At 48.5% G+C, this 14,374-nt stretch overlaps 1 protein-coding gene across 1 annotated transcript in view; it reads left to right on the top strand.

Annotated features, from left to right (window-relative positions):
• The window catches only part of ADGRB2 (adhesion G protein-coupled receptor B2), a 169,188-nt gene extending 155,029 nt beyond the window's left edge, over positions 1–14,159 (top strand). The window contains exons 26-35 of the mRNA XM_035118985.2: positions 773–944; positions 3,074–3,169; positions 4,328–4,367; positions 5,284–5,450; positions 5,493–5,948; positions 9,506–9,541; positions 12,143–12,247; positions 13,468–13,525; positions 13,621–13,658; positions 13,974–14,159. Of these exons, the coding sequence (XP_034974876.2) occupies positions 773–944; positions 3,074–3,169; positions 4,328–4,367; positions 5,284–5,450; positions 5,493–5,948; positions 9,506–9,541; positions 12,143–12,247; positions 13,468–13,525; positions 13,621–13,658; positions 13,974–14,135 (1,330 nt within the window). The 3' untranslated portion in view covers positions 14,136–14,159. The remainder of the gene's footprint in view (positions 1–772; positions 945–3,073; positions 3,170–4,327; positions 4,368–5,283; positions 5,451–5,492; positions 5,949–9,505; positions 9,542–12,142; positions 12,248–13,467; positions 13,526–13,620; positions 13,659–13,973) is intronic.
• Positions 14,160–14,374: the final 215 nt, after the last annotated feature.

Genomic DNA, 14,374 nt, shown 5'->3' with positions numbered 1-14,374 from the left:
GGGCACTGATATGCATGGAGGAGCCGCTTTCCCCCCCAAATTTGATTTTTGTTATTGTCGCCACCCCCACAATTGGTAGGTGCTGCAGAGGGTGGGGCAGGAAAAATGGCAGGCAGTGTGGCAGATCAGGCCCCTTGAACTGGGGTTTAGCAACCCCTGATGTACTGCAAGGAAAAGGTGCAGAGGTCATGTGGCTGTTGCCCAGACAGGCAAAGCTATGTGGCAGATAAGTTAGGATGGGTTGGGGGACTGAGGTGAGAAGCTGAGATGTGGCTAAGACAAGGCTGAGGTGGTTAAAAATGAAGGAAAGGAAAATAACCGAGCTGCTACATGCAGGGGTACCTTGGTCTTCCTCGTGGTCCTCATCATTAAAGGCCACCAGAATCCACTAGACATGGTAAGGTGTATCTAATGGCCATGCTCCAACATAGAGCCTTAAGGGACAAGTTCCTTCACTGAAGGAAGCAGGGAACCCATACATTTTCCATGGTGTCTCTCTAGAAATATAAGCATAACTGAACAGATCTGTATGTTCCTGGAACCCTCCACCCTCTGCCATGTTGCTTCATGTATGCTCATCTGCCAGCACTAAACTGCTTCCTGCCATCACCTTTTGCCCCCTCCCAAACTCCTTTGGTCACCTACCAATCGTATGCAAAGGGGCTCTTGTCGGTTGGCATGGGTGACCCGGCCTGTGTGCATTCCCTTTCTCCTTTGTGATTGGCTCCTGCACCTCTCTCTCACACCTTCTCCCCTCCCGCCCCCCTCCCAGGGCATCGCTATGGAGCTCCTGCGTGGTCCTTCCCCTGCTGGCGCTCACCTGGATGTCGGCTGTGCTCGCCATGACCGACCGGCGCTCCATCCTCTTCCAGGTCCTCTTTGCAGTCTTCAACTCGGTCCAGGGCTTCGTCATCATCACGGTCCACTGCTTTCTGCGCAGAGAGGTGGGCGACATGCACTGCCAATGTGCTGGGACTTTCATTGGGTGTCCTCCTGCTGTGCTCTCTCTCTCTCCCGAGTCATTATTTTAATGGACAAACGCAAAACACATGAAGGAGAGATCACAGAATCATAGAATTGTAAGGGACCCTTTAGATGCAGTACCAAGATGCAAGGATGTGCTGGTAGACCATATGGGGATCAAACCTGCAGCCTTGGCATTATCAACACCACACTCTAACCAACTGATGGGTGCCTCCTCTCCAAGAGCCGTTGTTGTGTAGTGGTTAGAACGCTGGGCTAGGACATGGCATACCAGGGTTTTGAAACTCATTGGGTGACCAGGGCCAGTCATCATCTCTCCACCTAATATACCTCACAGGGTTCTTGTGATGGTAAAATGAGGGGGGGAGCCATGCACACCACCTTGAAAGAAAAAAGTGGGATGTAATAATGCATTTCTCCAATTTGTAGTTGGCCTCTCAAAATTAGGCTGGTTTAACAGACATCTAAAAAAACCAACCCTCAAGCCCTTTTCCTTCTCTGTCAATAAGTTCATATACAGAAAACTTTTTGACATCCCCTCCAAATAAAAACCACTTAAGTCTGCCCCTGCTGGTGCTCCCATTTTTCCTGGGGATGGAAAATTTCAGCCCAGCTGTAACCCTTTAAGAACAACAGGTTTATCCAGTTTTCATTTAGATAATAAGTCGACCTTTCCTGTCTAGTGTTTGGGAATCACTGTTTTCCACTGAGGTGAACAACCTCTTGCAGGCCATAGGCCACATTCCCTCAGGGGCAGCCTTCCAGGGGCCACATACTAGTGGTAGATGTGGCCAGAGGTAAAAAAAGTGGGAGAAATAGCAGCAACATAGCCTACATGCAAGCCATGCACAGTCCAGAAGTTTACACCTGCATACCTGGCGGGCAAACAGAGCTATAGAGGGGTGTGGCCTGGGAGGTCCATGGACCTGATGGAGAGGCCTGGAGGGCCATATTTGGACCCTGGGCCTAAGATTCCCCACCCCTGGCCTACACAGAGGGGGCAGTCTTTTTGATGGGACACAGGGAAGGAGAATCCCCCCCCAATGTATTTATTTCACACACACACACACACACACACACACACACACACACACACACACAGTTCAAAGCTTTGAAGTTTTTTTCCTACTATCAAGCAGTATATAATTTTTATGAAGCAAAAAATAAATAAATGGCCTTTGCCATCCCAAGCCACTTTCATTTGCTCAGGTTCTAAATCAGTCAGTCCAATTAATGGCTGTCTGGGACACGGGTGGAGATTTGGCTACATTTCCCTAAGCCTACGTGGAGTCACCCTTCTTCGTATTTCATCCATATACACTCTGTAGACCAGAGTCTTTCTCCCTACCCTTGACTTTTTACACTCCCCCATTTATCTTCGCACGATGGGTGGTGAGCGACTGCTCCATAAACATAAAACACAGGCCCTGCAGAGGTGGCCCATTCAGCGCCCGTGGCTGCCAGCTGCTTTCCACATCCCTCACTCTCCTGTCAGGAGCGAGGAGCTTTAACGGCCACATCCTTGCCACAGATTTGGTCGCTCAGCGGCATTAAGGCTGGCCCCGGGGTGCTAAGAAGCTCACCCGAAACGGCTGGTATGCTTTAGGCACGCAAGCTGAGCAAGTCATAATTTATGCAGACTAATAAAAAAAGCATGGTGGGGGTGAAGGGAGGCTTGATGCTAGCTCACAAATACTCCCAAGGTAACAGTGTATAGGCAGCAGTAGGAAATTCGTTGCTGCACGATCAGAAGCAGAAACTGATGCAAATCCCCAAGCACATGCCGCCCACAGCTCAAGCACCTCCATCTTGCTCCACCCACTTCTGCATCTCTCCCCTTCCCCCCTCCCGCAGTCACTAGCATGGGGCTCCCGAAAGGTTGCCTACGAGGGAATGTGGCCCTCGGAGTTTGAAAAGGTTTCCCACTCCTGGTCTAGCCAACAGGCGGAGGTGGAAGTTGATCCCCTCTACCGCCAGTGTTGACTCTGGTTGGTGGAGGAAGTGGCAACAGAACAGGAGCCAGAGTGAGGGAGAAGGTCTGAGCCCTCCAGAGACTTGAGACCACATTGCCTGTCTGTACCTCTCCCAGGTACAAGATGTGGTGAAGTGCCAGATCGGAGTGTGCAAGAGTGATGAGAATGAGAACTCCCCTGACTCCTGCAAGAATGGGCAAGTCCAGATCATGGTGAGTGAGTGTGGGGCCCATGTTGTAGGGTGGGGGAGGGAGGACTGGTCACTTGTGCACAAAGGGTGTTGCACTCCCGCCCCCCCCGCATCCCCTTCTATGCCTTTGCAAGCATGTTTTGGCGGAGTCCTCCTTGATGGGATATTTGCTGATGCTGACATGAGCTAGAACATGCATCCCCAAACTTCGGCCCTCCAGATGTTTTGGACTACAATTGCCATCATCCCTGACCACTGGTCCTCTTAGCTAGGGATCATGGGAGTTGTAGGCCAAAACATCTGGAGGGCCGCAGTTTGGGGATGCCTGAGCTAGAACCTTTCTGGGCACACACAGTAAGGAATAGTCTGTGCTTATATAATGCTTCCCACAAGTGTTTTCACATATGCTGCCAGTGATTCTTACAAGTGCTCTGTGGCCTAAGCCAATGTTTTTTTATTATTATTACAGAGGAGAAACAAAGGGGGACTGGGACTGATGGGTGTCCTAGTCCAAAACATCTGGAGGGCACCAGGTTAGGGAAGACTGATTTAGGGAGGTTATGTTTACTGAGACTTAAATCACTGGCTTGCATAGCTCAAGCCCTTGGCCACTATGGTTTAGCCTTTCAACACATCTAAGGTGGCAAAACTTTCCATTTTGGAAATGATATTGCTGCCATTTTGGATTCTGTTTGATATTGTGTGTGTGTGTGTGTGTGTGTGTGTGTGTGTGTGTGTGTAGTCAATCAGTTGTCAGATTTTAACACCACCATATTGTGTATGAACAGGAAAATACAGCACAATCATTTGAGCTTGATTGGGTGGGTGTGTTTTATATGGCATCACCAAGAGAAAGTGTTTTAGTCAATCCTAGGCCTACTCAGAGTAGAGGCATTGACTAATTTAGCCCACTGATTTACTTGAGTGCTCTGAGTAGAATGTAGTTGGCTGCAACTCCCTAAAAATGTTCAAAAAGCACTCCGTCTCCCTTCTCCAATGTAATATTTATGCCTCTTGAAAGGCTCAAAGGTGCCTTTCAATGAACATCACTGAGCCACCTTTGTTGCCCACGATGCATTCATTTCTCCACTCCCACCTTCTCTCTATCTCTTCCTCTCGCTTCCTCTCTTGTCTCTCTTTCGTTCTCTCCCTTTCTCCCCCTCTTTCTGTGTTTTTATAGACAGATTTTGAAAAGGATGTTGACCTGGCGTGTCAGACAGGTGAGTCCCTCTTCCTTTCTCTCTGGCACTCATATGGGTCAGCCAGGGAAGCTTTGGGAAGAGCTTATCGTCAAATAGGGAAGGGGCCAGTTAAAGTTCTTTCTGAGGACATTGCAGAACATGGGTCTCCATAGGGAAGAGGGATCAGGAGCATAGTTTTTGGCAAGGATGGTCCTATGCTAGGCAACCAGCCCCTGAGCCCCCCAGGAACAGCACATCCCACAGGCAGGCAGGAAATAGGAAGGGGTAGGTCAAGCTGGTCACAAAATAGATTAGCTGCCAGTCCCATGAGTTTCCAGCTTAAGGCTCAGATGGCTTCCGATTAATCACCACACCCAGTATTCACAACTGGCCACAAGGAACTCCCCTGTGCCATGTCATCTACCCAGCTCACAATTTCATTTCCATGGTCTTTGCCAACCTGGTCTCCTCCAGATATTTTGCACACCCAGTTCCCATCAGCCCCAGCCAGCATGACCATGCTGTCATCTCCCCCAGCATTGTATAGCTATGTTGTCTGGGGAAGATGAGAACTGAAAACCAAAACATTTGGAGGGCACCAGGCTAGCAAATGCCAGCTCGCAGCTTTTGCATGCCCAGAGGTTCCCAGAGACAGTTCCACCTCATCTTCCAGGTTCTTCTGGCCTGCCGTTCTTTAAGCACACCTGGATCTCCAGGTTCCTGGAAAAACACGCTCTTGTTACCTCCATTTATGTCAACAGCACCAGCTAACACCCTCCCCTGGTGTGCTCTTCAGACTGAGATGTGTTCCCACTAAAGGGCCTTTTCCGCCTTCCTTCCTTCCTACCCGGCCCCAAACCCGCAGACTGAAGCATTCCCTAAGCGCAGGTGCTCCCCTTAATTCTCCCAGAAACTGTTGCTGCATGTTCTGTTTGACTGTCCGCTTCCCTCCCAGTCCTCTTCAAAGAGGTTAACACGTGCAACCCAGCCACCATCACGAGCACCTTGTCGCGCATCTCCCTGGATGGGGACGAGGATCCGAAGCTCAACACCAGCTCCGAGGGCAGCCTGGGCTTCTCCACCCTTCCTGGGAATATCCCACCCACTTCCATCCTGGTCCAGGTGCCCAAAATGACACACAACGTGGTGAAAGGGCTCAACGAGCTCAACGACCCTCCTGCCAAGAAGGACGTCAACCTGGATCCAGCTCGGGGGGCGGTGTACCTGTGTGGTGACAGCAGCCTGCGGCAGTTGGACTACGGGTGGCTGCGGCCGCAGGAGGCCACCCTGGAGAGCAACTACATGGTGCTGCCGCGGCGGACAGTGAGCCTTAAGCCCTTCACCAGGGAGGAGGGCAAGCTCAACATTAAACTGGATGATGCGCCGGGCCTGGCCAAGGGCCGCCACCCCATGGAAGCCGAAGCCTACCCCAGCTTTGCCTCCATGGACCACATCAATGTGAACCTGAACCAGCCGTACGGGACGGTCAAGCACCCCTACGGCCTCCAGTTCAAGCAGCACCCAACTGTACGGCAGATCTTGGCCTCAGAGTTGTCGGAGCGCAGCCGCACCATGCCACGCACTGTGCCTGGCTCCGCCATGAAGGTGGGCTCCCTGGAGGTAAGAGCGGCAGTGGGCGGGAGCGGGGCGGGAGCCTGTTTGATGACGTGCGGAGGCAGTCAGCATGTAGGCCAGCCTTCCCCAATGTATCACCTACCAAGTATGTTGGACAGCAACTTTCATCGCCTCTGGCCAATACAGTGCTGTGCTGTCTGTAGCTGGCGGGAGCAAGGTTGGTGTAGACCAGGGGTGTCAAACTCAAATTCATCGGGGGCCGCATCAGCAGTTTGGTCACCCTCAAAGGGCCGGTTGTATCTATAGGACTATGTGTCCACTCTTTATTATCATAAATTATTGTCACTGCATTCAATTATTACTGTTTTTTGTAATAATGTAAGTAATAACTAACATAGTCAGAATAATGGCAAGTAGATATTCAAATGTACAATTATTGTACAATTTATTGAAAAATGATTTTTGGTAACTGCACTGGGTGGTGGAGGCTCGCTTGGGTTTCATGCAGGAGCTTTGCAGAGCTACTGGTACCTGGAGATGCTGGGGTCCTTCTGCATGCAGGACAGATGTTCTGCCAGTGAGCCACCACCCTTCACCAAAGGGACTGGCTGAGGTTGACTCACTGGAGCTGCTCTCCTGGTTCCAGGGTTTAAGGGCCAGAAGTATAAAGCAGCATCCTATGTTTCTGAGGAGAGGGAGAGGGAGGGGAGAGGAAGGAAGGAAGGAAAAAAAGAGGGAGTGGGAGGGAGAGAGGAAGGAAGGAAAGAGGGGAGAGAAAGAAGAGTAGGAAAGAAGGAAGGGTATAAAGAAGGAAAGAAAAAGAAAGAGGGAGATGAAGAAAGATGGGAAGGACGGAAGGAAGAAAGGAAGGAAGTAAGGAAGAAAGAAAGAAAGAAAGAAAGAAAGAAAGAAAGAAAGAAAGAAAGAAAGAAAGAAAAGAGGGAGCAGGAGGGAGAGAGGAAGGCAAGAGGGAAGAGAAAAAAGAGTAGGAAAGAAGGAAGGGAATAAAGAAGGAAAGAAAAAGAAAGAGGGAGAGAAGACAGAGATAAAGAAGGAAGGAAGGAGAGGGAAAGAAAGAATAAGAACGAGAGAGAGGAAGGAAGAAAGGGAAGGGGGGGGGTCGTCGCCTTGATTCAGCGCCAGAAAAGAGCGCGAAGGGACCCAGGGGCAAAAAGCATTTCCCGTGCAGCGTGAGGCAGCGGGTGTCAGTTTTAGGAGACGTGCGTAAAGCCTCAGAGTTGCACGTTCGTGAGGCTGAGCCGCTGCTGAGCTCACGTTCATGAGGCTGAGCAGGAGGAGGAGGTGAGGCAAGAGGAGAAGGCGGCGGCTTGCCGGGTCGGTGCCCGGCAGCGCCGTACGGAGAATCCCGAGCCTCTGGGACGCAGCAGTGCTCTGTAGCACTTTGAATCCTCCTCCTCCACGCGGCGCTGCTGGGTGCTTTGTCTGTGCTTCAGCAGCAGCAGCAGCAGACGTTTCCAGGCGCCGAGCCGTGGCAGGAGGAGGAGGATTCAAAGTGCTACAGAGCACTGCTGCGTCACAGAGGCTCGGGACTCTCCGTGCGGCGCTGCTGGGGGCTGACCCGGCAAGCTGCCTCCTCCTTCTCCTGTGACGCAGCGCTGCTCCGGCTGCCTTTCTACCCCCCCCCCAGGCCCCAACTGTTTGTCAGCGCTTTGTCGGCGCGGTGCTTCAGCAGCAAGGTCCCGCTGCTGGGTCCTGCTGGCTGGGGCGCTCGGCGGGCCACATGACAAGGTCTGGCGGGCCGGATTTGGCCCGCGGGCCTTGTGTTTGACACCCGTGGTGTAGACGGTGCTTTCTCAAAGTGGGAATGGGTATCGAGTTTGCATGCCTACAGCTGTATTTATCTGCAGGTCACCGCTTTATTGATTTATTTATTTGAAAAGATGTATATACTGCTTGATTGTAATAAAACCTCAAAGACAAAAAGAATAAATTATGCACCTGCTAGAAGAGAGGGTATGAATGTGTGCAAAATCTATGTCTGTGCAGGTAAATCTATAGAAGGATGCACAAGTTGGTGGCTTGAGCATGAATACAGGGTGGCACAAAAGAGGGGAGTGTGCATGAATTAATACAATGGCTGAGGAATGTTCCAAAGGATGTAAAGGCCAATCTGCAGCAAACAATACTGAATTACAGTATATCAGTTTAGAGTCATAGCTCCCCAGCTGATACACAAGCCTAGTTCTTGCACAGCTACAGTCCCCAGGGTTCCGCAGGTGAGCAATTGTGATGTTATTTTTAAGTTTGTAGCATCACTACACCCATTGAAAGTAGAGGTGCCGGCACCAAGCAGCAAGGGTTAGAATTGTGTGGAGGGAGAGCGTCCTTTCTGTATTACAGCCTTCGCCATCCTGGTTCCCTACAGATGCTTTGGAATGTGGCTGATGGGAGTTGTAGTCCAAAAATCTGGAGGGCATCGGGTTGCCAAAAGCTACTGCAGTAGGCAGAAGTACCCATTCAGAGTTTCATGATAAGCATGGAAGATGTCTTTCCCCATCCCACTTTGGCACTCATTTCTATCCTCCAAAGGACCCCAGCTGGGTTTTGTTTCATCTCTTTTTCTTCACTCTTCACCAAATGTGGCATTTGCTCAGTGTCCTTTCCCACCCCCCACTTTGTTTGCAAAATAGATTCCCTGCAGCTGTGAAAAGGCATATTTTGGGGGGTTTCCACCCTCAAGTCTGGCCTTTCAAAGAAGAAAAGAAGTCACTGCAGACAAAGCTCATTGTGGGAATAACCTCCCGTTAATTAAGAGCTGGCTTCAGCTCACCAGCAGTTGCTAATGAACACACACATGTGCGCCCACCGTTTTTGTGCAAAGCCACAGGCAGCAGCTTTTCCGAGTTGGGAAGAGAAATGTGGCTTTCTGGGGTAGCGGAAGAGTTTCTCAGCTACCAATAAGAACCTAAGAAGAACCTGGCTGCAGCATCAGGCCAATGGCCCATCTAATCTATCAATATACTGATCTCACAGTGGTCAACCAGGTGCTATGTGAAGCTGAAAGCAGGTCCTGGGTGCATTGGCAACCCCCCCCCGGTGCCTTCCAGCATTGAACTTCATTTGATGGGCCCAAACTCTACAATTGTGAAATGGGGGGGGGGACACTTTAGCAACACCAAGCATAATTTTATACTGCCCTATCATGCCTCTTCTTACTCATCTTTTTTTTTCCCCAAACCGAAAAGTTCTAAGTGTTATAACCATTGCATGGGTCAATTCTCATTTGGTTGCTACCTAAATCTCTCTAGTCAGCTGGAAACAGGAAGTGCCAGTAAAACTGCCTCAGGAATTTGGGGTTGGGACCCTTGCCTCTCATTGCCTTTGTGCTGATTCCATAATGGCTTGGGTCTTCCTTTCTCCTCTTCCTCCTAAAATACTTTGACAGACTTCTACTCAAATCTTCCCATTCCAAGTCATGTTGATGGGCCTACTTTCTTCTGTATGTGCTATTGGGAGGAGGGCGGGCCCCCAAAGCCTATGTCTAAATGCTGAACAAATTAGTAAAGGCTTCTTTCCCTCCCTTCCCTTTTCTTCTTCTTTTGCATCTGTTTCCTTTGTGGTATGCCTACATCCCTCCCCAGAGAAAAAGACTGCGGTACTCTGACCTGGATTTCGAGGTAAGTGTCTGCCCAGTCTTCTCTTCTTCCTGATGTCGCAAAGAGACCTCCTTTGCCCCAATAAGATTATTCTTGTGCTCTGCACAGCAGACGTCTATATATGATACAGATCTCTTATCAGTTTCAGTTTGTTACAGACTTAAACTGGTTTAAGAATAATTCCCTCTCCAACACTCGCCCCGCAGAACCTCAGAAGTGTAGTTCTGAGCCTAGGAGGCCTATGAATTTCTAGCTATTCATGTCAAGCAAGGGTTCCCAAGATTCTTTGGAGGAAGGTTGTGCTGGTCTCAAACCAATTAGGTTTGTAGTCTGGATATATGGCGTGCCCCTCCGGACTCTTGTTGTTGTTGGGTATATTTTGCAAACTGTCTTTAATAAAGCAACAGTTTGTTAGTGGTGGATTTATACTGGACCATCCACACGTCATTCCACTTTATTTGCTGTTCTGCAATGCTTCCCTAATGTTATTGCATTGTTGCTAGTCTGGAGGGGGATCTCTTGCACTATAGTGCCAGAAAAGCAGGGCAAAACAAGCAAAATGGAATGTGTGTGTCATAGCAAGTTACAGGATTTTGGCAGGAATTTTTGGGTCACGCATTGATGGGAAACAAAGCAGTATCTCCATCCCTAAACTTCGCAAACAGTATTGAATGTGTGTTCACCCCAATACAATCATGAGCACAATTCATCATGTGACAAGTTAGAGAAGGTTTTGGCTGGCTGGTGTGCGGGTATGTAAGGAGACAAAACAGGATTGGGGAGAGAACCCCCACCCCACCCCTTTACTTAAGGCTCTCTCTTCTCAGAAGCCCAGTCAGTTTCTGGAGAGTCTCATATGTCATGCATGAGAAAGGGAGTAGGCACCGCAATACCCATTTTGTTTATTTCCTCTCTCAAGCCTCTTTTCCTGGTTCTGATTTAAGCATAATCTGATGAAATAGGCCCCCAAGTTTTATAACAGGCAATAAAGAGTGTTAGCAGTTGATTAAAATGCTGGAGCCAGAGACGAGTATTTTAGCTGAGTTTATGGGGGAAGAGGTAATATCCTTCCACTTACTGCAAAAGGTTTGATAGTGGGGTGCAGCTTCAGCCAGCCTTAAAGGCTCATCATCAACTGATTTCTGCCCATAAACGTTGACCTGACAGACTCTCTGGTCGTTGATCTGAGGAAAAGAAAAACAACACTCTGGGCCATCCCGCCAGCCACTTAACATCCAGCAGGGGAGAGGCAATAGCTTTCCAGAGCATTGACACAGGGTATGATAAGGATCTTCCAGGCTGCGCCCACCTCATCCTGTGAACAGAATTTGCTGGGCTTGTAGTGCTTCAGGAACCTGCAACAGCCTGAGACCACAACAGGACACAAGGAATGAGAAAACCACAGGGAACAATGCCTCTTTCAGACCGCCTAGAGCTCTCTTAAAAACTACTGCCTGCCTCCAGCCAGCCCCGGTTCTTTGTGAGTGGAAATTCAACAATGTTTTTGAATTTCCCCTTCAAAAACTAAAAGGTTAGAAGAAGGAGTTTGGATTTGACATCCCAATTTATCACTACCCGAAGGAGTCTCAACATTCTCCTTTCCCTTCCTCCCCCACAACAAACACTCTGTGCGGTGAGTGGGGCTGAGAGACTTCAAAGAAGTGTGCCTAGCCCAAGGTCACCCAGCAGCTGCATGTGGAGGAGCGGAGATGCAAATCCGGTTCACCAGATTACGAGTCTACCACTCTTAACCACTACACCACACTGGTTAGAGTAGATGACCCCCTGGGTCCCTTCCAACTTTACAGTTCTATGATGGAGTTTGCTTCATGCTTGTTATCTAAGTGGCTACTCCTTGTGCCACACTAATCAGGATAATATATTTATTATTAGTGTATTATTGGTCATCCCAGCTCAGCTGATATGGCGAAATAAAGAGATTTTCCCTTAAGAGCACAAAACTCTTCACATTCAAAAATCTTCAGAACAGCCCTGCAATGTTGTCCAGTACTGACTATTCTCATCTTCTGCAACAAGGATGCGGGGCATTTTTCAGCCTGAGGGCCACATTCCCTTCTGCACAACCTTTCGGGGTGAGGGGAACCTGCCAGGGTGAAAGGCAAAAAAGTGGGTGGAGTAATGGAGGTGACTCTTCTTCTTCTTCTTCTTCTTCTTCTTCTTCTTCTTCTTCTTCTTCTTCTTCTTCTTCTTCTTCTTCTTCTTCTTCTTCTTCTTTTTAGCATTAAGGTACATTCCAGCCATGCAAATGTCAGAGCTTACACACACATACCCAAAAGGCATTATCACAGTTCAGAGGATGCTGAGCTAGAAGGACCAAGTGCTTGGGGAGGAGGGTGTGCAGGAGGGATGTGGACAGAGGAGGAATCTGCAGAAGTCCACATGAGGTTCTCCACTGCTGCTGCACAAGCAAGTGCTGGCTTAAGGCTGCCAAGGGAGTCCAAGGCTCAGGCTGGGATGGGAAAGGGGCTCCTCACATTTCATGTGCTTTGAACCATCAGAGTTGCTTTGGGGAGATGAGCTCCTGTGCCCACTGACTTCTCTGCTCTTTCTCTGCTCTTCCCTCCCTCCCCGCTCGGGACTCGTTGATTTAAAAATCTGCAGAAAGTCATGCATACAAGAAAGCGCCACTCAGAACTTTACCACGAGCTGAATCAAAAGTTCCACACACTGGACCGGTATCGGGCTCCAGCTACCAACGCAGCAAAGGTAAGAATGGGAGGAAAGCAAAGGAACATAATCCTTCCTCATTAAGGCTCGGAGAGCATCTGGCAATAGTATTGAGCAGGGATTAATCTGATTGGCGGGGGTGGGGTGTGTGGCTCAAACTCAGCACCTGTTTTGAATGTCTCTGGAACATGTGACATCATAATGCTCCTGAGCATATGCAGAAGTCAGGGCAGATGAAATAATTTAATTGGTGCAACACAGATTTCACATTTCGGGTCTGTTTGGACAGGATGACCACTGATGTGTTTTTTAAAGAAAGTTCCATTAAAACATGAAAGATTTTTTTTAAAAGAGTCTCATGACACCTTAAAAACTAGGAATCTTATTATGGACCAATAGAGTCAACTTCTTGATTAACAGAATTGAATTTCTTTGGGTCTGAATAGAAACAATGGTTTTCTCTCCCAATACTATACTCACCTGCTATATAGGAGGCATCCACAGTAGGGTGTTTCTGAAAGCAGCTAAGAGGACATTGGGTTGTATCCAACTAGGTTTTACACAGAGTTGACCTGCTGAAGTTAAAGAACTTAAGTTAGTCATGTCCATTAACTCCAAACAGGTCTAGCATTGCATCCAACCCATTTGTTTGCTTGGGCTTTTCTGCAACTACATTATTTGCCAATTTTAGATAGTGTACATATGCCCATCATTGTTTAGAGTTTGCTGTTGATTTTATTTAGATTTTATGCTCCTTACACTTGAGTGATGAATTTTGTTATGTAAACTACTTTGGGGTCCTTGAATGGATTTTAATAAATAAAACAATAAATAATTAACCCAGCATTGCCAAATTGATTGTCACTTATCACTGCTATTGGAAAAGGGTCACTGTGCTTATCTTACATGTATTCTGGCTCTAACTGAATTGTCACTATATGTACTTTTTCTGTTGTTTCCACCTGACCAACCCAAACCATCCACACTGCTTACAATTTCACCCCTGTTACAACATGTGCATAGCTAAGCTGTGCCTGCAACTGGGGATGTTTAAAATGCATATTAAATGTGGAGACAAGAAGAAAACACACTACAAAGTGACATAGACTAGGAATTCTCCGATTCACCCATCCTTAGTGTAAACTCTGCTGAATTCCACACCAAGAAATACCACAGTTTGGTCCCAGGTTGAGTTGGATCACAGAGTGGGAGGGGAGGGATAATCTATGGGCTTAATTCTTCTTCTTGTTCTCACACAGAGAGAAAAGCGGTGGAGCGTCTCTTCAGGGAGTGGGGAAAAGAATATGCCTGGCGTAAGTTTTTGTTACCCTTTGATAACGGGAGAGAGGAAGGAAGAAGAGAGGTGCATTATGGGAGAGGATTTGCTGGTGCTGGTCACCTAATATACAAAGTAGGAAACAGGCCAGAGCCATCAAGAAGAGCATCTGTAGCTTCTAAAGCTATTGCTGAGTCCACAGGACACCAGAGAGCCTTGGCAAAGGCAACTGCTATATGTAGAGAATACCACAGTCATGCTATGAAGAGTTTTGGACAGGATTCCAGTCCCACCTAGAGATACCAGAGATTGAACCTTTGGCAGGCATCCTTGTATGTGCTCTGCTACAGTTATTTCTGGGCCAGCCATTTTCAGCGGAAGCTGCTCTGTGTATCTTGTGTAGTTTATTTTTCACTCTGTAGCCTAACAGCACACACCCACACCCCTCGCTCTCTCTTCTTTCCCCAGCAGGAAGTCACCAGCCCAGAGAGCCGGCAGCAGAAGCAGAAGTCTTGGAGCACCTTCAAGGCCATGACGCTGAGCTCCCTGCCCTCCAGGCACCGGGAGAAACTAGAGCTGCACTCTGCTGACTGGGAGAAGCATTGCATGAGCCTGGATCTATCCGAGGGGGACTTCCAGACAGAAGTGTGAGCCTCGTGAACTCTGGGATTTATCGATCTATAAATATATATAAATATATATATATATATTTTCACACTGACACTTTGGAAAAAAGAAGACAAAAAGGAAAAGACAGCTCCATCCCCTTCCGGTGGTTTTACTGAGGAGGGGGGCAGTTTTGGAAACAGCGGCCACCTCTTTAGATGGTCCTGGAGAGGAGGAGGAGGAGAGGGGGCGGGATAGCAGGAGCTGCACCCTCCCCAAGTGTC

This window comes from Zootoca vivipara, chromosome 6, assembly GCF_963506605.1.
Source record: "Zootoca vivipara chromosome 6, rZooViv1.1, whole genome shotgun sequence".
NCBI lineage: Eukaryota > Metazoa > Chordata > Lepidosauria > Squamata > Lacertidae > Zootoca > Zootoca vivipara.
This window is presented reverse-complemented; position numbering and strand designations above follow the sequence as displayed.